Raw genomic sequence first — 24,782 nt, forward strand, 5'->3', positions numbered from 1 at the left:
CATCCACCGCGCATGCGCGGCGCCGGTGGCGTCCGCTAGGGGCGCTCCGGTGTGTTTGTAAACATGAGTTGGTGTATAACAAGATAATTAAAATCCTGATATTTTTTACGGGTTGGGGGAAATTATAATGTAGAGAAGTTTAAAAATACGGAATTCGATTGATATTCAAAGACGTGCTAGTTCTCTTACTTGTTGGCTGGATGATTTTTTGTTCCTATTTAAACAAGAAGTCGTTTAAACGGTAATTGGATTTTCGTGGTATATATTTCTTGCGGGGATTTCTTTTTACAATAAACATTTTAGATACCGTTTGAAAAGGCTAGCAGTACTGCAACTAAATAAATAAACAAAAAAAAATAAAAAGTATGAAATAAATTTAAAAAATTCAATAAACAACTAATACATAAGATAAATATGTTGAAATAACTTTAAAAAAGCAACAAGAAATGTATGAATATAATAAATAAGTAAACGTTGACAATGTAAGTGACACTTTTTTATATATGCTACAAGGGTTTTGTTCGTTCGTGCTTTTTACGTTCGTGCTCGTTTATGCCCATGCATTTTTTGTTCGTGCTCAGTTTATTTATTTATGACGGTGCGGAAAACGACCTGCGTCACGGCAAGGAATTTCATAATTTTAAGTTATTGCTGGTGCTTCGATCAGTTCTCGGCCTGGAGAAGTGTGCCTGATGGACCACCATATCGGGAACCAGTTGGTCGATGGACGAACAGCCTGCACGTTAAAATAGAAAAGAAATATTAAAAAAAAGCCTTCGTCGTCAAAGTTATATAATGCAGGCCCCCTGAAGAATTTGAAGAGTCAACATTTCCGCAAACCTCCGGATAGAGCAAATCGCTGCAACACCCGAATTGATCGATGACCGACGAAGCTCGTAATACGTTCAGAGAAAAGAATAATTTCGCGGGCTTGTTCATACCCACAAAGACCGAGGACACACAGGACGTGTCTAGCGCAAACTACCACCTCGCAAACTTTGACATCACGTGACTTGAGGTAGCATAATGTGGTCACGTCACGTGGTGACGGGACTTCAATTTTCGTTCTAAACTTAGGAGAAACATTGATCTGACGGTTCTTGCTGACGGATTTTCTCATAGAATTCGAAAACAGAGTCTGTGTTAAAATTTAAGAGGGTACTGTGCATGGTGAAAAGTCATGCCCCCTGCCACAGCGCCGATTAGTCTTTCGGTCTAAACATATCATCAGCTACGGCATTCGCTGGCCTCCCTTCATAGGCTTGAGCGATTGGCTGTTCCAGTCACCTTTGCGCGAAAGTAGGCATTCCAGATTTTGTCAAGTTTGGAATGCAGCCTGACCTCTACAGCACTCGTTTTCAATCATCTGTTAAGTGTTGATGTTTTAAAATAAAAATTCTTCAAGTTTTACGTTTTTTTAATCTTTTCTATGTTAGCATGATAACTGAATCTTGTACATGCTCACGCCAAATTACCCTGTATTTGTAACTTTATGAAAATGCATAAGTACCCCTTGTCGCAAGAATGACTTTTGACACTGCGAGTTAAGCTGAATAAATGAATAAATAACAAAAATTCCCGACTCGATGGTTAAGCTTTGCATGGAAGACATTAAACAATCGTTTTGGAGAGTGCAGTGCATTGCCTAATAATTTCCCCGCTAAATTTAACGTGGATATTGATATCTAGAGATCGGACGTTAGGTTAAATTTCACCGCTAAGATTAGCCACAAAATAAACCAGGTGGCGGCATTGAAATAAATTTCGCTGCTCAATTTAGAGGTGAAATTGCCGACATGTGACCTGATATTGCGGGGTCAAGTCGTGGTGTGACGTGACATCAAGTTATGTGAGTAAACCTCAAACATTTCCACCAGATCTTGCGGGAAAATGTCGCGTGACACAAACTTCCTCGCTAAATTTAGCGCGAAAACACATGGACGGAGGGACTAAACTTCTGAGATGACGGAAGTCCCTTAGAAAGCATTTGATGCCTTAAAGGCGGCTTGCGCAGCTTGCAGTTGTTTTCCATATTATTCCAGAAGGCGAAATTTTGCATTTTCCTAAATCAATCTCGAATCCAAGTGTACAGTTTTTTTTTTTTTTTGTTTTGTTTTCTCTTTACAGTGCGCATGCGCGAAAATCACGTTACTAAAAGTTTTGCTCTACTTTCCATGAGTGCTAGAAACTGGCTTTCGAGGCAACATCCGGACCAGCTGATGTCTTTACTGGGCGTACAATGCGCCGAGAAAATATCCACAAACAGAGCACAGATGCAGATACAGGCACTCCCACAGAGACACGTTACCACGGGCAACTTATACGCCTACTCAAGCTCTCGTTTGCGCAATTAATCTTTTGATATGGTGCTGGGCAATTGATAGATTAACGTTCCGGTTAATCGACTAACGCTTTAATCGTGATTAATGTTGTTTTAACCACCGATTATTCGGTAAAATGTTTACAAACCAAAACAAGAAAAATAAAACGTTTGCACCACGAAGACCTGGTTGGGTACACCTGTATGAATTGCAAACTTTAGGTGAAACTTTAACCTAAAGTGAAGTGTAGGGGCGAGATTTCTAACTCCAGAGAAGTGCAGAAGGTTACGTGTCCCGGCCTCTTCGACTCCGTGCGAGTGTCCTTTCACCGCTGCAGAGACTACTGTGAGCCTTCGAAGGAGGTCACTCGTGACGGGAAATGGCAACGAACCCCTTTGACTCGTGCAGCTGACCACCCTTAGGATAAAATAATAAAAATAAATAGATAAATCACGAAGATACAAAGCCGCGCAAAATGAAAACGGGCGCGACCAAAACAAAAAAAAAAACGCTTTTTTGGACTTCGACGATTCGTCAGACACCCATGATGGCTTCTTCGAATAACGTTCCCGTTATGTAAGAAAATAGAAGTAATAGCAGACAGTCAACAACCGAGTTAGAACGGCAGCGTGCCTCTCTTCGACGCCCAGCTTCCAGTACACACTCGCCGCCTTCCGTCGTACTTTGTCTGCACGTCCACGTTCAAGGTTCACGAAGCGTTTGAGAGTTTTAGGGAACCATTTTTGCACACCCGATACGGTACGATGAGCCGTCCGGTACGAACAGCGCATGCGCAGTTCGTACCGGAGGGCCCATCCTACCGTATTGGAGGTTCAAAAACGGTTCCTTAAAACTCTCTATTATCCAAGGTAGGGAACACAATAAGAGGAGGTACGACTGAAGGGCCTCTCTGCCATTCTTCTCATGCGAGCGACTGTATATCAGTTGAGACGGTTCGAGTACATTGCCTGATACAGCGAACAGCTATCCCAATGGCTCCCGCCATCCTATGTAACGGGCGACATTAATGCGAAATGTGGAGCAGTGGCTATTAACCTAGCGAACGCCGAAAGCTAATCTAGTGTTTGCCAATCACAGCGAGAGAGCGAGGCAGGTGTTCAGATGAACTCGGCAGGAATTTGCTCCGACAATATATATTTTTGCTGGCTTCGCTCGGGCGTTGTGATCGGCTCGTTTGGGGCCGCAGCGGCTATAGCGCTCGTCAAGTTAAACTTTAGTTGACCTAGGAGTCTCTCAGGTTTTTTGGGGATTTCTGAAGGCAGTCCTGATGCGACCACGAGTCACGCATTGTGGTACTTGCTCTTGTTTTGTTGAAAAAGAAGGCCAAAGAGAGAATTCACCCATTAGTGCTAGCGATCGCTCCAGCTCTTCCCTGAGTATCGTGAGCATTTGCCTCACGTCGGCTTCACCCTAAAAACGTAAAAAAGAAAAAAAAAATCACACGCACACCAGTCAAGTCTGATTCAGATGACATTAGAGACTTCATTTCTAACTCTTCATATCTTGTGAATGCATTGACACCTTCTAAACACAGACGGAGAGGTTTCTAAACGTACGCGGCATGATATACAATACGCACATCACCGAAGTAGTCACGGAAAAGTAAATATCACCAATGAATTGGTCTTGGCGGCGGCGGGGTTTGAGCTTCGTCTGATGTCAATTTTTGAAGAAGTTGCAACCACGGTGGAATGAACACATTTAGGTAATGACTCTGTCCGATGCGGCGGCCACATTATGTTCGGCGCACTGAGCGCTTCACGCGCACAGGGATGAATGGCGCCCAATTATGTGATCCCTCCCAAACCGAACGCTCCGGTTGTTTCCCCCACGGGTGGTCCTGCATTCCCTCGCTCACCGCTTCTTGTTATACCCCACCTCCGCCACCAAGTCGCCAGAGTCCGTAAATCAGTGCTCTCTTCCTTCTCCTTCTACTACTTCTTCGGGTTAAGGCTCACCCTCGCGCGCGATGGTGGCACCTAGTGATCCACAAGGCACCAAAGCGAAACACGAGGCCAGCCACTGGCCGCACAACATCAACAGACCACCGCACCGCGAAAGCGGCGAGCACCCTACGCCGCCGACACCGTGGCCGCGGAGGAAGGACTCCATACAGCAGCGCCCCTCGCGGCGGCACGAAACTAACTACTCCTGGTTCGAGGCTAGCTCCGAGCACGATCTGATCGCTCGCTCCCCGCGGGAAAAGCGGCCAGAGACATCACCTAAGTGTGTTAGTTCCATTGTGGTTGCAAGGTACTTTTTGCGTGACGTCAATCATTAGACTGTTCGATCAACCCATAAGAAAACTCGCGCCCGAGGGTGTGTTCGCCTTACTAAAAAATAAATGTAAATTAGTCAAACTGTCTTTGTTTCCTTTTTTATGTTTAACAACGATTTTATATAAAAAATACAAAGGAAAGCAATCGAAAGGTGGGCGGCGGGCCAACCGGGGAACACTTAGAGAAAACCATTACCATTATTCGTGGCTTTTTGAAATACGAGGAACACTCACATATTATAGGACCGTCTATGCGCCCATGGTAGTATAAGGTCGTTACGTGTACGAGCGAGCAAACGTGACGGCGTCAGACGCCTAATTGAGAAGTGAGTCACGCTTCTGCGTGACGGAGTATTCGTCGAGCAATCGTCTCTGTTCTAGAGCATGATGACGCATTTACGCTTCACTGCGACCGACAGCGTCGCGGCCACCTATCGCTGATTACGCAGAAATAACACGCTGGCACATCTATCGGCTAGCCTAGCCCCACCTCCCGTCGCGTGTATATAGCGGGTGTTTTTTTTAAATTTTTATTCCTACAGGTCTGCTTAACAACAAAAAAGAAAAAAAGAAGACATGAATGCTACACTTATGCGGTTTGTGCGAGTGAGTTATATGCCCAGGGGGACATTGTGTGGGTGGCTAATCTTTGCGTTAAGTCAGCTGATTAATTAAAATTTGTTAATTCTCCTATCTTTCATGTTTCTTATATTGACCTTATTGTGCGGATGAATAGACAGATGTTATTCACAAAAAGTAACAGCGAGCCCTCTTGGCTTCATTCGGGGTACACGAATAAATATTAATTTTTTTTAATTTATTCTTTACTTCATTCGTTTTGTATCATCCCAATTTCTTTTAATGTCTCTTTTAACTTTCAAGGTAGAGACTAAAATGCATTATTTTAAGGACCCGTCTTTCCCTCGTGAAGTACAACTCCAACGCCGCAAAATTGTTAGATCGCGTATACCTTTTTTGTTCGCAGCTGGCTCTACCTCACAACGGAGATGAAGACGTAGTCAGTGTACGCCAGCACCCAGAGGGCTTCCCACCCTCTGGGCGCTGGCGTACAGCGTACACTGTACGCCAGCGCCCAGAGGGTGGGTGGCCATGGCGCCGAGTGCCAGCGCCTTGACCACGTCAGTGCCACGACGGACTCCGCCGTCCAGGTACACCTCGACGCGGCCACGGACTGCACTCACAATCTCGGGGAGGACTTCGATCTGCCGGCAGAGCGCAACCATAGCTTTGTTTTGCAAATATATAAATAAGAATGACTATTTGATTGCAGATCTAATTAGCTAGAGCTTACGTTAACGGCGGTGACCTGCTATCGCTTTACGTGTTAGGCAGCTTTGACGTAGAGCTAATACATAATGAAAAAAAAGAGAGTTGGCGAGTTGCGAGTAGCGATTGTCCCTTTTATGACGGTCGTGTCAGGTTGGTTATATATTAAAACTCTCTTTAGAGGTACTCATAGAAAGCAAATGTTTGACGCAAACAAGCTTCAACATGCTTGATACGGTGTCCGTAGACAATGATGGCGTCATACCTGTAGCGAACACCGTATTATTTTGTGTTATGTTTGAGCAGTGTAAGCGGGGTTGTGTCCGCGGATTCAGAATGAGAAGTATTTGACACCGTATATGCCGGTAGTTTTAAAATTCATAACGTTGGAGTAGACTTTTTTATGCAAAATTTGGCTCTTATGGCACTCAAGTCAGACTTAGCGAACGTCTGCGAGTGCACGTCGCGAGGCAGAGTGGTATAGGCACTAGAGTTGGCCAGCTTCCACGTGTTTCAAGAAAAATGAAAAGAGGAGTGGAGAACGAGATGACGCCACAACGCTTAAAAAGAAAAACAAAAGCTATAGCCAGCTCAAATAAAGCATTGGGAAAAAAAAAGAAAAAAACTTTCAGCCTTTCCACTCTAGCGAAGAAGGAAGACCAGCGGAGCTGTACAATGGAAACTAATGGCCGGCCGCAAGTCGGCAAGCCAGAGTTGAAAGGTTGCCGCCATCTATGAGCGACGGCGGCAACCAGATACGTGGCTTGCCGTCGCCACCCATAGATGGCGGTAAGTGTCCAGAGTCCGGTGTCTTCATTTCTTTGCGGCGGACACGATCCTGGGGAAACAGGCCCTTAACAGCTCCGCTGCAAAAAGAAGCGGTAGTGATAAAAATGCGACGCGACTCTTTAAAAAGGCAGGCCGGCGGGTGGCTGGAAAACTTAGACCAGACGTCAGCGTCCTCGGCTTTTTCCATAAAACACAACGCTGCATATGCTCGTTCGATCGATATAACTGAATAGAGTTCCCATGGTTTTTTTCTTTATATCAAACCTTCTTCGGAAGAATGTTGCGAACTCAAGCGCTGAAACTGTTGTATTGGATCTGTGAGACCAATCAGATGTGTCTCCGATCCCGATGCGCGATCAGGATCGAAGACACATTAGGGAGTTTTCGAAGATCATTTCCGTCGTCCTGCAACGCTTTCCGTAACGAAGATGATCGTACCGAGCATGAGTTGCGGGAAGAGTTCCAAGAGAGCGGAAACAACCTACGAAAACTTCATATTATTTTGTGAACAAACGGGAGAAATAGCAATATTACTTTTGGACACAATCTAGCTTAATAGATAGTCAAACCGAGCTGTTGGTAAGTAGCAAGAGTTGGTTATATGTAGCATACGGTTGCAGGAAGTCCGTCTAGCTGGCGACCACCGTGGTTCGACACAAGCAGGGATGGGCAAAATACATGCAAATATGTATCGAAATACAAATACAAAATACTTCGTCAAGAATTTATTCAATAACAAATCTAATTACATTTCCAAAAAAAGTATTTAAGTACAAGATACAAATACAAACAAATGTATTTGGTCTCCTCCAAATACTTTTCTAAATACATTCCTCCAAATTTGCGTCTGCGGCTTCAGGGCACCCGCAACGGGTTTCTGAGTATCTCATTTTAATTTTGCATCGCACACTCGGGAGTGAGTGTGCGAGGCTCTAGTAACGTAATAGAAGTATAATAAAAAAAATGTAATCAGCTTGGATGTAATAGGTGAAAAAAGTACAGAGCTTCAAGCAGCTTTTTTGTCGATCACATTTAGGTATAGACGAACAAAGAACCGAAAAGACCAAGACGCGCAGCACTAGCTAGAGAATATTTTATTGTTGCAATTCGCACCAGTTACGAAAATCTGGACGACCCGCGCATTTAGAATATTCAAGGCAAAAATATGGGTGGAAATCAGGCTGGAAAGCGTCACAAGTTGTCACAGGCACTTATTTAGCCAGTCTGCTTGTGAACGTCGATTTCGTCACCATTCCTGCCCTGGACTAGCACCGTAATCACAAAGTCGCTAAACGCTTGTGCTTGATTGAGAGACACTGCATTCGGTGCAGAACGTAGTTTTCTTCTTGCTCTGGACAGTGCCTTTGAAATAAAGCTGGAGGGGAAAAGAAAAAAGCCCCATGACCGAATAAAGGATGAAGACTATATCCTAGAACCACCTGCATAAAAACAAGATGTATTTTCGCCCACAAAATTGTATTTAATTACAATTGTATTCGAAATACCCACGTTTTAGTATTTAAATACACACGTCAAATACATTACCCAGTTTGTAATTAGATAGAAATGCAAAATACACAAAGTATATGAAATACGTATTTCAAATACTTGTATTTTAAATACTGCCCATCCCTGGACACAAGAGTTGCTGAAACACCGCGCTTGACGGCTTCTTCCGTGTCTTCTTCTGTGAAAGAAAAAAAAGTATTTTGATGATTGACACTACGAGAAAAGTGTCGCTGAAGACGTTTGTCCTGTTTGCTCTAATATACAGGGTGTTATTTTTTATTCAAAACAGATTTTTAAAAAAGGCGTCTTTACTGCTACGTGAATGCCGTCTTCACTATGTGTTTCTTGAGCTCGGCGGACATTCGAGAGGCGAACAACCGTCACAGTCTGGTGAGTCATTAACTAAAGTCTGCTAATTAACTTTTTAATTATTGATTTTATGGACCATGTTGCAAATGTGATTTTGAAGCCAGCCGTCCTGGAAGGCTATACCAACTTACACATTTAAAAAAAATGCAACTGGTTTGGAGATATCCGTCGACAATTTCTCCCCTTTCTATCATCCGATTCCGAAACTGAAAGTTCCAAGTGCGCCGGAAGCGCTGATCACGTGACGCTTGTAGAAGTGACGGTTTCGTGACGTACAAATTCGTCATGATCTCATATCTGCACTGCGGCTGTCACGGTGCGGCTCGAGGTATGCAAACTCGCAGGAACAGTCTTGAGCGTTCTCGCTTTTAATGCGTCATTGCCCTCGGAACTTCATTCGCGATTGTTTGTCGGCGGGGGATTCGCTTCGCCAGATAGCGTGGGCGCACGAACGCCGGCTCTGCCAGTTGTAGCGTTAAAATGGCTGCGCAAATTTATTTATTTATTTATTTTATTTATTTATTTATTTATTTACCCTCAAGGTACAGAGTACATTTTAGAGGGGAGTGAGCAAACAATAAATAAACGTAATTAATCAACCAAGGGTGCTGTTAATAAGTGATTGCTTAAAGAGTGAAATATCATTAATATCTGCAATAGAAGCGGGAAGGTGGTTCCAGTCAGTCGATGTGCGAGGTATGAACGAGGTGCTGAATTTGAAGGTGTTAAAATTAGGTATGCCTACCTTGTGAATATGGTCGAGACGGAATGAACGGTAAGAGCGCTCGAGCATTAGTTTCAAACGGAGAGATGGGATGTGATGATAAATTTTGTGAAACAGGCATAAACGAGCTGTTTTGCGCCGAGACGACAAACTGGGAAGTGACAAAGTTAATTTCATTGATGTTACACTGGCTGTACGATGATAGTTAGATAAGATGAAACGAACGGCTCGGTTTTGTGTAGCTTCTAATCTGCTGATAAGACCTTGGTGACCAGGGTCCCATATGGATGACGCATATTCTAATTTAGGACGGACTAAGGACTTGTATAAGGTTAGTTTAAGAGAAGAAGGGGCTTGAAAAAAGTTTCGTTTTATGTAACCCAACGTGCGGTTAGCATTACTTACAACATATTCGACGTGTGTATTCCAGGTAAGGTCAGAGGTTATATGGACTCCAAGGTATTTATAACATGTAACAGACTCAAGGGATTTATTGTTAATGCTATAAGTAGGACATAAACTGTTAGAGCGGGATACTCTCATTGACTTACATTTATTAGTGTTAAGTTCCATTTGCCAACAGTTGCACCAGAGAGCTATGACGTCAAGATCAGATTGCAAATGAATTACATCAGAATGGTCAGTTATATTACGGAAAAGGACACAGTCGTCAGCGAACAAGCAGATCGGCGAGGAAATATTAGTTACAAGATCATTAATATAAATTAGAAACAACAGGGGACCAATTACAGAACCTTGCGGTACACCGGAATCGACAGGCACCAAATGAGAATTATTATTATTTACGTTGTCGAACTGGACCCGATGAGATAGAAAGGCGATAATCCAATCAAGCACATAAGGATCAATGTTTAGAGTGCGAAGCTTATGGATTAGTAGCTTATGGGATACTTTATCGAAGGCTTTTGAAAAATCTAAGAAAACACAGTCAGTGTTAGAGCCGTTATCAAGGAAGGAGTGGAGCTCATGAGTGAAAGACAATAATTGAGTATCGCATGAAAATGGCCTTCTGAAGCCACGTTGAGCGGACGAGAAGAAACTATTTGATTCAAGGAAAGACACTAAATGGGAGCAGATGATATGTTCGAGGACTTTACAAGGAACACTCGTTAGAGAGATGGGACGGTAGTTGAATGGGTCATGGCTGTCACCTGATTTATGCAACGGTACCACCTTCCCTGTCTTCCAATCATCAGGTATGGACCCTGACTCAAGTGATTGGGAGAATAGCTTAGAAAGAATGATGGCCGAATACATTTTAGTGCTTTTTAGAAATTTAGAGTTAATACCGTCAACACCTGCGGCTGATGAACACTTCAACACATCTATTACCTTAGATACTCCTATGACATCAATGAAGATAGGGTCCATTGGTAAAAATTCCGAGAAGTTAGAGGAGGCACATAAGTGTTACTAAGAGCTGAGAATGATCTAACAAAGACATCATTCAACATAGAAGCACACTGGGCAGGTTCCACAATTATCCCATCAGAAGAAGTAAGAGATATATTTTTGGTTACGCTATTGCTGACAATATTCCAAAATCGTTTAGGGTTGAGAAGCGCTTGGAGTTTAGCAATTGGGCCCTTATTAAAACGGATGAAGACCCCGATTTTCTCACTAATGTACTCTGGACTAACGAAGCACAGTTTTGCCGAAATGGCAACGTGAACGTTCACAACGCGCACTACTGGTCTGATTCCAACCCTCACTGGCTCCGCCAGCATAACCATCAGGTTCGGTGGTCAGTGAATGTGTGGTGCGGCATGTTTTGTGACAGAATAGTGGGACCATTTTTTTCGAAGGCACACTGACAGCTCAGTCATACACAGCCAACATACTTGATGGTGCTGTCAGTGACTTCATCTGCGATCTCCCGTTAAGCGAGCTTAGGAGCACGTGGTTCCAGCATGACGGAGCGCCAGCTCACTTCTCGTCGCGTGCGCGGAGCTACCTCAACGCCTGTTTTTCCCAGCAGTGGATTGGGCGCGGTGGACCTATGTTCGCGCCGCCGAGATCGCCTGACCTGACCCCGCTAGACTTTTTCCTTTGGGGTCACATCAAAGACGAAGTCTATTCAACTGAGCCCCAAGATGTCAACGACCTGAAGAACCGAATTGTCTCAGCATGCGCCAACATCGAACCACACGTCCTGAAGCGGGTGGTTCAATCTACGAAGAAACGATTCATGGCATGCGTAGCAGTGGAGGGTCGCCATTTCGAACATTACTTGTAGTAATTAAGGCATTACCTTAGGGTCTAAGCACACCAGAAACTTAAATGATCAGCAATTCTGATCTCTGAAGTTATTTCGCTGAAGATAATAAATAGCAAAGACTTCTTTTTTGTAGCGTTTCATTTTCTTTCGTTAAGTCGACTGGCAGAGTCAGCGTTCGTGCGCCTACGCTATTTGGCGAAGCGCCTTCCCCGCCGACAAACAATCGCGAGTGAAGCTCCGAGGGCAATGACGCATTAAAAGCGAGAGCGCTAAAGACCGCCCCCGCCAGCTTGCATACCTCGAGCCGCACCGTGACAGCCGCAGTGCAGATATGAGATCATGACGATTTGTACGTCACGAAACCGTCACTTCTACAAGCGTCACGTGATCAGCGCTTCCGGCGCACTTGGAACTTTCAGTTTCGGAATCGGATGATAGAAAGGGGAGAAATTGTAGACGGATATCTCCAAACCAGTTGCATTTTTTAAAATGTGTAAATGGTATAGCCTTCCAGGACGGCTGGCTTCAAAATTACATTTGCAACATGGTCCATAAAACCAATAATTAAAAAGTTAATTAACAGATTTTAGTTAATGACTTACCAGACTGTGACGGTTGTTCGCCTCTCGAATGCCCGCCGAGCTCAAGAAACACATAGTGAAGACGGCATTCACGTAGCAGTAAAGACGCCTTTTTTAAAAATCTGTTTCGAATAAAAAATAACCCCCTGTATATTACCCCAATAAAAAGGTTTAACAGTTAACCGATTATTATAGAATTTGCTAGTTAGCTATAATCTACCCAGGTATGCCTTTCATCATATTACTAAATTAAAACCACTGCACGAGGAATGAACAAAAAATGGTCATTTTGCCAAAAAATGGTCATTATGTCATTTTGCAATGACATAGCGGAATCTTTGTATTCAAATGTAATTTCTTATGCTTTCTGCCGATTTTTTTTTTTCAATTAAAAAACCGCCATTTTTTGTTTATACGGACACCTTCGCTTCAAAGAGCAATTGTCGGTAACGTAGGTCGAGCATGATAATGACACGAAAACTATTTGATACGTAGGTTATAGAAAATTTCTTCTGTAGAGCGGGTGTTCATAATAACGGGGCCCATATTGAGGAGACATATATGGGAACGCAATAAAATAAAACAAATATAAATTAGTTTTGCCTAAAAATAATCTTCCAGTTTTTTTTAAATATAACAACACTATGACCAGCGTATTACAACCGAGCCCAGATGGTTGCTACGATACAGAGGTGAGCTTTATGTAAAGGCAACAGCCAGGTGGGCACCTGTGGTGATTCCTTTGGCAACCACGGGTAAATGGGTGATGCTCTTCAACCAGGTGACGTCATCCCAACTCTGCGATGCGCCGATGAGGGGATTCCTCATGGACATCACAAATTTCAGGTCGGCGAATACGTCTTCGGAGGTTTTTCGAAGTTGGCATACCTGCGTTTAAATCACACTATAGATTATCTTTACATTTTTTAGCGTGTATCTAATGTTAGAACCCTAAACGGCAGCTGACGGTTTTGGACAAAAACATGCCACCCAAACGAATATTTTTCGAACCGGAAATACTCATCACTATGAAAGTTTGAAACCTGCTCGCCCAAGTGGCAAAGATCCACGTATATATATATATATATATATATATATATATATATATATATATATATAAAGGGTGTTCTTTTTTTATTCTTACACATTTGTTTAAAAAAACGTGAAAGCTACACTAATGCGGTTTGTGCAGGTGGGTTTTACAGGCCGAGCGGACATTATGTGGGTAGCTAATCTTTGCGATAAGTCGGCTAATTAATTTCTTTTGTTAATTAACTTTTTAATTAGAGGAAATAGACATATGGTTTCAATTAGAAACTTGCTGAGTATCATTGAAAACCCGTAAATCAACTATTTTTAGAAGGATATAAGGCCGGGGCAGCATTTTACGGCGTTCTCTAAAAACGCTCTATTTGGAACCGTTCCTAGATTTCGGTTTCTTATCGGAGCGCATCTACGCGCCCGCGATCCTGCTCCCCGGTGGTCGCGGCGTGAAGCCACCTCCTCGCCTCCATCGTAGAATGGAACGAAGTACGGCGCACGTCTGTCGCGCGTCTCAGCCACTGGGGAGCAGGACCGCGGGCGCGGTGATGCGCTCCGATCAGAAACCGAAATCTAGAAACGCGTCCAAATGGAGCGTTTTTACAGAATGCTGTAAAATGCTTCCCCGGTGTTATATCCTTCCGAAATTGGTTGATTTAGTGGTTTTCGATGATGCTCTACAAGTTTCTAATTGAAACCGTATGTCTATTTCCACTAATTAAAAAGTTAATTAACAAATTTTAATTAATTATCCGACTTATCGCAAAGATTAACCACCCACATAATGTCCGCCCGGCCGTATAACCTACCTGCACAAACCGCATTAGTGTAGCTTTCACGTTTTTTTTTTTAAACAAATGTGTAAGAATAAAAGGAAATACCCTGTATATATATATATATGTATATATATATATATATATTGTCTGAGAATATATGGCTCTGAAGAGTCTAAAGAGGTTAAAGCAGAGCAACATTTGATTTTGTTTGGTCAGCCAGAGTCTGGGTTTCTTAAACCTCCGTCGTTAAATAGTTAAAGTTCGGCTTCGCTGCCGGTTCTTCGTTTCCTACGTGTCATATTTGGTTTAGGTCTGACAGTCTGGCAATTATGTGGGGATCGAGCCAGAGAGAAACCGAAGAAACGCCAAGGAAAAATAATCTGTCAGTAAATAGCGCCTTGGAGCATAACAGTATTAGGGCCGAGATGGACATCTAAGATTGCCAAGCTAGTGCCAAGAACGGCGCTTTTATCGAGTGATATCTAGGTGGTTTGTCTTAATTCCACATATTTGACCCATCTCTAGAAGTTCAGTCTCCCTGAAACATCTCTAGACAAACCGCATTTCAAACTGACAACATAGTGATAACTCATGTCAAATGTCGCATCAATATTTTGTGCACGATCAGAGCGTGATGCATGCCCAATCGCCCGATTCAGACGCTATATTAACAAATCATCATACGTAGAATGTTCATAAGTCGAATGATATGAGCGCACTTGTTTACGTACCGAAACACAAACCGCGGCATCAGACTAGAACGCTATTGGTAGCTATATTCAGATGATCGCTTACAAGTAAACCAATTGGAATTATGTGCTACCTACAGCACACTGTATATCGTTCTCTTGGTTGTAACACAATCGCAAACCGTCTCAACCTATCGCTTTCGGGTATCGGGGTATCGCTCTCGCGTATTGCTTTTAGCGTCTAAGATTTTCACAAAGTCGCCCTGCCAGAAACAAATTCTATGATAAAATGACAGCTCTCATTGATGAAACACTATTACTCTCTTGCGAACCCACGTTAAACCTCAGTGAAGGTGACCCCGTGGCATTGAGCCACTACCGGTACAAGTAAACTAGGTACAACAACACAGGATATCTATCACAAGAATACCGTTTGCAAAGCAAGCGGCCAAGGTGTGGGAACTAAAAAGACACAATGAGCAAATTCAGGAGTCCCAACACATCTGAACACTGCGTATAAAAAATACGCTTGTAGCGTAATGCAGCGCTCACCATATAAAGCTCACGCCCGCGCAACAGAGCTTGCTGGGAGTCTTGGATCGCTAGATTGGACATTCGTATAAAAAAGGTCACGGAAGTGACGTAAAAGAAGAGAGGAATGTACCGTAGCAACGCACGCACCGCGGCTCTTCTTTCTGGCGCATCTACGTCAACGCGCAATTGACGCCTGTCACCCGTTTGAGTGACGTTCGGAAATAAGAACCATATTAGAACTATATAGGAACTATAAGATATATAAGAACATTTACAAAACAAGTTTCTTATATGGTTCTTATATGTTTTAATATATCTTATATAGTTCTTGTATGGTTCTTATATGTTCTTATATATCTTGTATGATCCATATGTGGTTGTTAGACACAAGACATTTCTCACACAATTGGCTTTTTGACTAGGGCAGAGCCAGGCACCGGCGAGCGGTAGTAGCTACGCATTCCCTGAGGCGTCCCTACGTGCAGAAACCGGTGTAGGGTTTACTAGAAAACGAGGAGCAGTTTCTGCGTCTTGTGAAGCGACGGCAACCAAACCTATCTGTCGGTGACCATCCCAACTGTTCTAATACAAGTACAATTTCCGGAAAGTAAGATAAACCCAATGTGCGCTGATGAAACCAACCCCTTTTTTGTGTCCAGTTTTAGGACGCTGTTAACTAGACCAAACGTTGTTTCAATATAATACGGGATGCAGGATGTGCACTACGCGCCATCTTTAAACATCGTATAGGAGCAAGCAAGAATGTCGCGGTTGACGCCTGCTCATAAACAGGAGAAACTCTTATGTCGGAGCACTCGTTCTTCGACGCCCTACCCGACGACTTCAACCCGAGAGTGATTTTCGCTAGTGCTTCAGTCTGCCGTCTCGACGGCGCCCAGCCGAGGCCCCTCGGCAAAGTCACAATAGGTTGGGAGAGGAGGCGCCGGGGACCAGCTATCTCCGAAATCCGAATCCTTCAAACCCCTCACAAAGCAGGCCCACCTTAGAAAAGACATCACCCCCACGAGAGGCGCGTAAAGGGGTGTCCAAACAGGACACTACAAAACGCACGACTCCGACAAATCGTGAAAATTGAAGCGGACGCTTCTATTTTTACGATTTGTCGGAGTCGTGAAAATTTTCACGATCACGGCTTCTCTCCTCGCCTCCTCCACTTTTCTCTGACGTCACACGCCACCTGCATCTGGCTCACCTCGCCAACGCCCTCGCGTACCGCCGTCGCCTCGGCTCGAAGGCCAAGGGGGTCCGGCTTCGCGTGGATTTGGGACATTCCTGCGTCGAAGGGTGCGTTTCGCCCGCCTCAGATCAGCTTTCTTTGTCGAGATTCACTTTCGTCGTGATGGCGTCCGACGCGGTTCCGTATTGTGAGCGGAGGCCTTGAGAGATTGACCGACAGCCAACAAAGCGTGTGAGTGGCGCTCCGGACCCACGTGATGAGCTGAGCAAGGCCGCCGTGCAGGAAGCGAGGGGGACATTTGTCGGAGGGAAGTTTCCCCCCGGGAGCTTTGACGGAGGGAAATTTCCCCCCGACGGCCGGAAGCGGAGCGCGGCACGATTTGCCGGAGTCGTGAGTTCTGTAGTATCCTGTTTGGAGAGGCCTTAAGTTGGCAAAAGTCATACGCGCGAAGCGTGCTGAACTGAACTTATCACATTCGAGAACATTTCTTTAAAAATGCTCAGTAAATGTATAATTCGATCCTAGATGGTTTAAATATGATGGCGCGTGCAGTCCATGCGATCAATTCATATGGAATTCTTTTGAAAAAAACTTTTTTGGAAACACATCTGAAAGTTTGTGCGTAACGCCATATAGGATCTTTTTTTATACACCATTCCAGACTACCCGCGCTACATAAAAATGAGAAAGCGTTAAAATAACCTAAAGTGTTGAGGCGTTTTTTCTAACAGTTGGGGACAGAACGCGATTTAAAAACGACGCAGCGGTTAACTGCTGGACCCAAACGTCCCGCTTTGTCTTTTGGGGGAGTTTATTGCCTCCAATAAGAAACATGTCTGAACATAGGATTACTAATGATTTTATACCTCCTACAGCAAGTAGAGAAATTCAAAGAAAATAAAATATACGAATGTACACTTCGCGACACCGGCAGTTTTTTTTTTTTTTCATTTCTTTTAAACAGCGTGTCGAAGGACGAAAAATTTTAACACCTAGGTTTTGAGCCTGAGATGAGCCCGTGTTACCACATAAGTAATTGCGGAAATGGTGTAATTTGTCAGTATACTTATGATAAAAAAAATTCGGAACTGACTCCGTTGTACTAACTCTGTCACGCCGTGTACACCATCGTGAATGCAACAGAGGGGGGGGGGGGGGGGGATTGCTGCAATAGAAATGGATTTGTAGCTACGTCGCGAAAAAGCGACAACAAATCACAAGTGGCAAAAAAATGTTTTTGTTTTTTTTTCAGACATTTTTATTGCCGGTGTTTTCGAGCAGCAACACTCACTACTTCAATTCTTGTGGAAAGAAATGAAGCAGTTTGACTTCTTGCTGATGCAAAGGTGCGTTTTGCACTTTGTGCAGAAGGAGACGGGCTGACCTGTGCAACCTGGCATTTTGCAGCGCTGCCTTTTCCGTGCCACCTCAGGCCAGAGTCCCACACTATCTTGACGAACTTCTCGGTGCGGTGTTTTGGCTACTAGCCCTCTGTTCTTTTTTTTTCTCAATCTCAGCATCCACAGAGCGAGATGGCCGCCCTCTTTTTCTTGACAGGTCTTTGTTTTGCTCGCACAGGCAGCTTGCTATAGATGCCTTGAACATTAGCAGGTCTAGCTGCTCCTTCTTTGAAACAGCCAGGGCGTCGCAGTTTCTCCGGTACATCGGCCAGCTGCTGACTAGAGCCATGTCCACGAAGTGGAAAAAAAATCGGAGGTAGAATTTTTTCGATTTTAGAAAAATTCTGTAGTATGCCATCAGACCATCCAGCAGGTCCATACCACCCATAAATGAGTTGTACGTCTTCACAGCAGCTGGTTGCGGCACATCACATGTCTCCTTTCGCTTGCGGTCGCAACGCTTGCAATATCCCAGTGGCTCTGCGCTTCCAAACGTGCTCACGATTGTGACTCCGCGACTGTCATACCACTTGACAACTCTGACGTCTACATCTTGAAAGGTAGCCTGCCTTTCCTCGTGACTCCCTGTCCCGTTCTTCTTCATCTCGCTGTTGCTTGGCAGTCTACAACCAAGAATCCTATTGGCACGGATAGTGCCCATAGCAGAAATGCCTCGGTGGTGCAGCTCGACAAGAAGCTTCACGGACGTAAACCAGTTGTCGAAAAACAGCAAGTACGTCTTGTCAAGTGGAATGGTCTGAGAGAGCTGAAGCACAATGTTTGAACTTGCGCCAAGATCCGGCGATTCGCCCAGTATAGATGGAGAAATCATGGACCATCCCATGGATATCACAAAGGACAAAAATTTTGTAGCCGCACTTATGGGGCTTGCTGGGGATGTACTGTTTCAGCGATGATCTGCCTTTGAATGGGAACATTTGTTCGTCGATTACCAGCTTCTGGGTTTTCGGTAGTCCTTGGAACTTGGGCAGAAGTATGTCAATGAACGGCCGGATCTTGAAAAGTTTGTCTTTTCCATCGTTTTGAGGCAAGAGGTCATTGTCAGTCAGGTGGAGGTTATTTTTTATGTTCTGCCAAATGTCACGGGGCATGACCTGTGCGACTTTCTCCACTCTTGTACAATGGCTCCAGTACATCCGGGACCTTGGCAGGCTGTAGATCGACATATACATTGTTATCCCCAAAAACTGCTCAAGCTCGAGACACGACAGGTACAGCTGCTTGTTTGCATTCTTCTGAACTGCATAGAGATTTGACTGCTCAGTAATGCGGCTCAAAACACTGTCGTCAAAAAAGTAGCGAAAATATACAATCGGCGTTTTGGTTTCAGCGGGGGGATGTGGCAGCGAATCTTCCCAGGACGGATCGCAAGATCGTGGCTCGCTGACTCGCTTCCAGAGCACACTTCTTGGCATTGATGATGAAGGCTCGGAAGGCTCGTTGCTTTCATCTTCATCAACGTCTGCACAGGAGCGCGAGGAAAGAAATACTTTTCCTGAACAGGCGCTTCTATCGATTTTGAATGGAATTTTTTGCAATAAAAACACAGTCTAGTCATCACCGTCGCTCACCTGTTCCGCTGTCGGACTCCTCCGTTGGAAGGGCGGAATACGTGCTTGGGCTGTATTCATCAGTGTCGCTGTCGCTAAGGCAGCTGTCCTCACTTTCCTCAGCAGGAGGCACCCGGACTCCATAGAACCCCTTCGGGTCCATCTTGAAGTAGAAACAGTTACTCATTACTAAAAGAGGAAGATATTTAGCGGCTTACAACGTGAAACGAAAATAGAGAAAGGTGGCGCATTTCAGGGGACCTTATGACCGAATGATGCGAAAACGCGACAAAGCATGATTTGCTTCAAATGCCAATTTTATATTTCAGAAACGATCCCTTTCAAGAAATGGCATCTATTCTTCATAGCTTTGTTCGTCATCTGATATTTTATGAAGTTGAAATACTTTCCTTTTGCAACTGTAGAACGATGCAGACGGATTGCTGCGGCTGTACCTCATTCGGCGTTGCACCTTGCTGGAAGAGCTGCTCGTAGTGCTTCGTTGACTGAATCACAGATGGCGCCACTTTCTTCCTCGCTCGCACACTTTTCGATGAGGATATCCATGCGTGACGATTGCGCCTCCGAGGTTTCAGTTTCGGTTTTGAGGCATGCAACCGGTATGTTGCGAATTTGCGACAACCGGCTAGAAGAGGTTAAATCACCGATAAGGTGTTGACTACCATAAACTTCGTATCGGAAACAAGCTGGAATACGAAATCGTGTTTGAGTAGTCATGGAAATAGGCATTGCAGGCGCAAAAAAAATTGCTCACTTTTTGAATTTTTTGGAGTCAACATTAATATGTGGTTTGTTTAAATTGTGACATGTTTTGCTAAAACATAATCACTAAACTTTTCGCAACCGTAAGCTAGACCCAACGCCTCTTTTTCAATCTGGGCATAGCGACGTTCGGCTCCAGTGAGCACCCGGGACGCGTAGCCTACCGCGCGCCAGTCCTTTCCATACTGCTCAAGCCCAAGAGCGACTGCGGACATATCCGTCGACGATTTGATCGGTAAATCGGGGTCAGAAATTGCTTCTACAGGGGTTTGAGTAAGCTTTTGTTTTAGAGCGCAGCTCTTCGGCGCCTGTTTCCGGCTGGAGCGGCGTCGGCGTCGGCGTAACCGCGCGGTTAATCATCGGACATTTCGCATGATGATATCGCACATGACGTCACGTGTGACGTCATGAGGGTCACTAGTGACGTCATAGATGACGTCACACATGACGTCGCGTGTGACGTCACGAGGGCCACCAGTGACAGCACACATGACGTCACGAGGGTCACCAGTGGTCATAGATGACGTAATGAGTAATGTCACATGTGACGTCACAAAGGTCACCAGTCACGTCACTCATGATGTCACCGCACGTTTGCATTACGGGTAAATTTTTCCCGCTAAATGTAGCGGAAAAGGTTGCCCGCTGAATTTAGCGGAAATCTTTCCCCGCTGAATTTAGCCGAAAATATCACCTGCTAAACTTAGCGAGAAATTTTCCCCTAAATCGGAGGCGAGCAGGAGAGGAGGAGGGGTGGGTAAGAATGAGGAGGAGGGGCATACCCTCCTCTTCGTACCCTTCTGCTCCTCCCCCTCGAGAGCTGCGCTCTAATTCGGCGTTACAGGGGATTGTAAACATCTTTCTTTTTTTTTTTTGCTCCCACTCACTTTCATGCGCACTGTTTCAATCGAAAATAGTGTCGTTTCAAACTAGACCGCGCAAGGCCTCCGTCTGGAACGATAGGTGTGATAAGTGCTTACCGAAGCAGTTACCGCGCGCAGAAAACGCTAAACTTCTTTCTTTTCTTTTCTTTTTGTCTTTGACGTAGGATTTTGTGCCACAAACGTGTCCTGAGGCGACAACCGTGCCCAGGTTCTCGTAATTTCTCTCCGGAGATCTCCGAGATTCGCAGCGGGCGCACCAAACGTACGCGACTGAGACACACGGCGGTCCCGACGCTTGTCCCACCGAGCGCGGCGAAGGCTTTGGAGGCTCAGGCGGTGCGCCGTTTTTGTTTTGGCAGCCGTCTTCCACGACATATCTTTGCATGGCCGAAGGCTAAGTTCCTCGCAGCGGCTAAGAGGCTGACGCTTCAATTCAGGGTCCGTTTCGCGAACAGTTCGCACAGAACACAGAAAATGCAAAGAGCTGTGGTACGCAGCCTTCTGTAGCTTGAACGACAGTGCGTGCGTCGTTCACTTCCGCAGCCAAGTAAATTCAAGAGCAAATCCAAAAGCGAGGGGCGTGCGCTTTCTAAAAAAAAAGGCATCAAGCGATTGATTCATAAATCTCCAAGACACTGAATTTTTTTTCTTGATTTCAAATGTGTACCTCAAATGTATTTACTTCTTGTTAATCGAATAAGTGCGGAATTAAAAAAAAACAAAAAAACTACGGTATTTTTTTAAAAGATGGTATTGGTTAAAGAACGCCGGCACTTTGCCCAAAGAATATGTTTATACCGGATAGCTGACAAAATATCACCCATAACCATTCCTGTTCTTTCTGACGCCGCCTCAGTGTGATAATATTTATAGATTACCCTTTAAGTGGCCACATTGATATCTAAATCTACAGTAGAACTCATCAAAGTCTCGAATAGAGAGTATATTATTCCATTCATTTGTTCTGTAACCAACTTATCAAAGCATGATTCAATCAGTTATTCCTACTGTCTTTGTTATCGCTCTGTTAATTACATCGTAAGTTGGAATGCAAGTTGACACGCCACGAAGTAATGGTCGGCTAATTTTTGCTAGATAACGGCCGATTTCGCAACAACATTCGGAGCGCGTATGCTTATATGATCAAGACATGAAGTCACAAGATGATCACCGAAACGTTCCAACTAGCCCGCATAAAGGTGTTACTTCAAGTTCCTCTTAAGTTGGGGCTAAAATCAGTTCTTCCAGACCGAACTGCCCGCTAAAAGGTTTAGATACTCATAATTAATAGCCGGCGGTCTGAAGCGTATCAATGTTGAAATCACCTACTGAACAATAGTGGACAGACTGAAAAGTGCTGTGTTTCCCTGAGTTTTATCATTTTTAAAGGAATAACTGTAGGAGGCTTGTAAAAAGCTATTTAAATCAAGGACCAGTTTGAATCGCATAGCATCATAGAAAAAGAGTCGTAATAGAAAAACTCTACAGCAAGTTTTCTGTGCACTACCAGTGTTTAACAAATATCGTAATTACTCCTCGTCGACCGATCGGCTGTGTCAGAAAATGATTTATATGACGGTATCTAGAAATCATCGAAAAATTGTTTTTAACGTTGATCTCCGTTAGCACGAAAACGTCAAATAGTGATCACATATTCTTTACAGTAGTACCAAGGTGGTGCCCCTATTTATGAATACTCCTAATAATTGCATGTAAAAACTCAAGAGTACTATCAGTGACTGCTTCCGAGAAACGTTGAAATGAACAAAAATCTGAACGTCGACGGGGAAACTACTTTTAGTATTCGACACGCTTGTTGTCAGCTTTTATTCTTAAGGCGTTTAACAAAGTTCGGCAATTAATTCAAGCTCCGCCAACCAATGGATCCGTACCACAGACGAGGTTCCTGCCTTTTTTGCCAACAGCTTCCCATTTTTGATCCAAGGAAATGTATACTGCTTGCGTCCTGCTCTCTCATGTACGATCCAAAACTTCTCTGTTTTTTTGTTTTTTTTTTAGCTTTTCATTTAGGAAAAGTTTGGGCAACGAATCCTTTGGTCCTTGAGTCCTCCGCTTACCTCGTGTGGCGAGCCATTGCTCTCTTAGTGACACTGATGACAATCAAACCAGGACAACTGAAGGGCCGTCGCTCCGAGATGGGAGTCGATGCACCGCCCGCATGTACCTTGGCTAAAAGTTTTCGAAGCCTAGCTGGTCAGCCAACTTGCCCGCCACGGAAACTAAGATTTCACTTGGGGCATGGAGGAAGTTTATGTATTCACGGTTTGAGAGACAACTGTACTAAAACTTCTTATATAAGCACCTAAAATAATCGAAGCCTTCTACTGTACATCTTCAAAGGTACGTCATCAGACTCAAAAGTCGCCAACTCATGAACTTTGTCCGAGCCCGACACGGGAGCGTCTTTCGACGCGTAGGCTGGACACGACGTCCAGCTGAACGTTGCCGCTGCGCTCGTGTCCAAATTGTGTCCGCGCTCGATCTAATTATGATGACAACACAATTGAAATGCGCAGGCTTTGATTGTTCTAGGTAGGTTTATTCAGAATGATATTTTGTCTAAATTGGGAAAAATTGACCAATTATATGGATCACCTGCAGAAATAAAGCGAAGTGCTTACGGAATCGCTACAAATTCTTCTGCCGGTGATGGTGCCGTGTGACCTAGTTTTCCATGAAGTTTTTCATTGATTCCTGGCATTACGAAACTTTAACTGGAGATATTATCGGTGCTTTTAGACTCTCGAAAGGTGATGAACACTTTTATTTCCAAAGAAATTTGAATCAATACGGTCAACGGAATGTGTCTTTTCTAATGTAGCTTATTTTAATTATTGGATAGTTCCATGGCGGGTGAGGAACAGAACTCTGCTGGTTCGAAACTTTGCGCAGTGTCTAAGCTGCCAGAATTAGTTATTTGAGCAAATCCAGACACACTTCTGCTTTCTGATATATCCGCAAGATATATTCTTCTCTATGCCCGGTAAGATGATGAAGGTCTATGTTCGAAGGGTTTTTTGTAGTCTAAGGACACCGATGGGAATAGCGTCCGCTTCAGCTATAATTCGAACATAGAAAGTGCATTTTGGGAGCCCTAGAAAGACAACGTAGGAATTGGACCTGCATATTCTTAAGCACCCTTATATTTTTACAAAACATCACATGAGATATAGGCGGACTGTATCGAATAAAGCCGGCGAAAAGGGCGTTATATAGTTCGATAAGTGGAGCCATGGTGCACCGCACGTAGTTCCACATATGAATCGTAGGAACTTGCAGTCCTAATCAGCTTTCGTTTCGATTTCTTTAGGCGGCGGTCCCACGACGGCCATCTTGAACAACCCATTAGTTCAACCACTAGATGGCGACACTCATCCGTGTGGCCAGGAAACAGGCTCGTGGCACTGATGTTCCTCCTCTGATCTTAATTTCCTCCTTTTTGCTGCTCGCCCGTCCACGTTCAGCAGTCAGCGCGTGCTCTCGCTGACCGATTTGCTAGCAAACGCAATCTAGCAGTACGCAGTTCGGCCAGAAGCGGAGGCTAGCTCGCCCATCTACAAGAGCGAGAGTGCCAAGTTGGAAATTTTTGTTCTTTGATACTAGCTTTGTTCCGCGCTGCAAGGTTGGCAAAGCAATTTTGTTAGAGTTTGCGAGCCAGTAGCTATCGTTTTAACTATTCAAGAATTAAAGGCATATTCGATTAATCAGTGAAGAATGTTATCAAACGATAAAACATACATAAGACTTTTTCGTTTACGAAATGCTGA

The 24,782-nt window shown here is 44.2% G+C and overlaps 1 protein-coding gene across 1 annotated transcript; it reads right to left on the bottom strand.

Moving 5' to 3' along the window:
- Nucleotides 1-12,817: 12,817 nt before the first annotated feature.
- On the bottom strand, nt 12,818-19,514 carry LOC120839844 (piggyBac transposable element-derived protein 2-like). The gene is made up of 4 exons (XM_042294820.1): nt 19,349-19,514; nt 18,593-19,017; nt 17,953-18,495; nt 12,818-13,006 (listed from the first exon to the last, which is right to left on the bottom strand). Exons 1-4 carry the CDS (start codon nt 19,512-19,514, stop codon nt 12,818-12,820), a joined length of 1,323 nt encoding a protein of 440 aa, XP_042150754.1.
- Nucleotides 19,515-24,782: the final 5,268 nt, after the last annotated feature.

Source organism: Ixodes scapularis, unplaced genomic scaffold (assembly GCF_016920785.2).
Source record: "Ixodes scapularis isolate PalLabHiFi unplaced genomic scaffold, ASM1692078v2 PGA_scaffold6__148_contigs__length_123643588, whole genome shotgun sequence".
In the NCBI taxonomy this organism is placed as follows: domain Eukaryota; kingdom Metazoa; phylum Arthropoda; class Arachnida; order Ixodida; family Ixodidae; genus Ixodes; species Ixodes scapularis.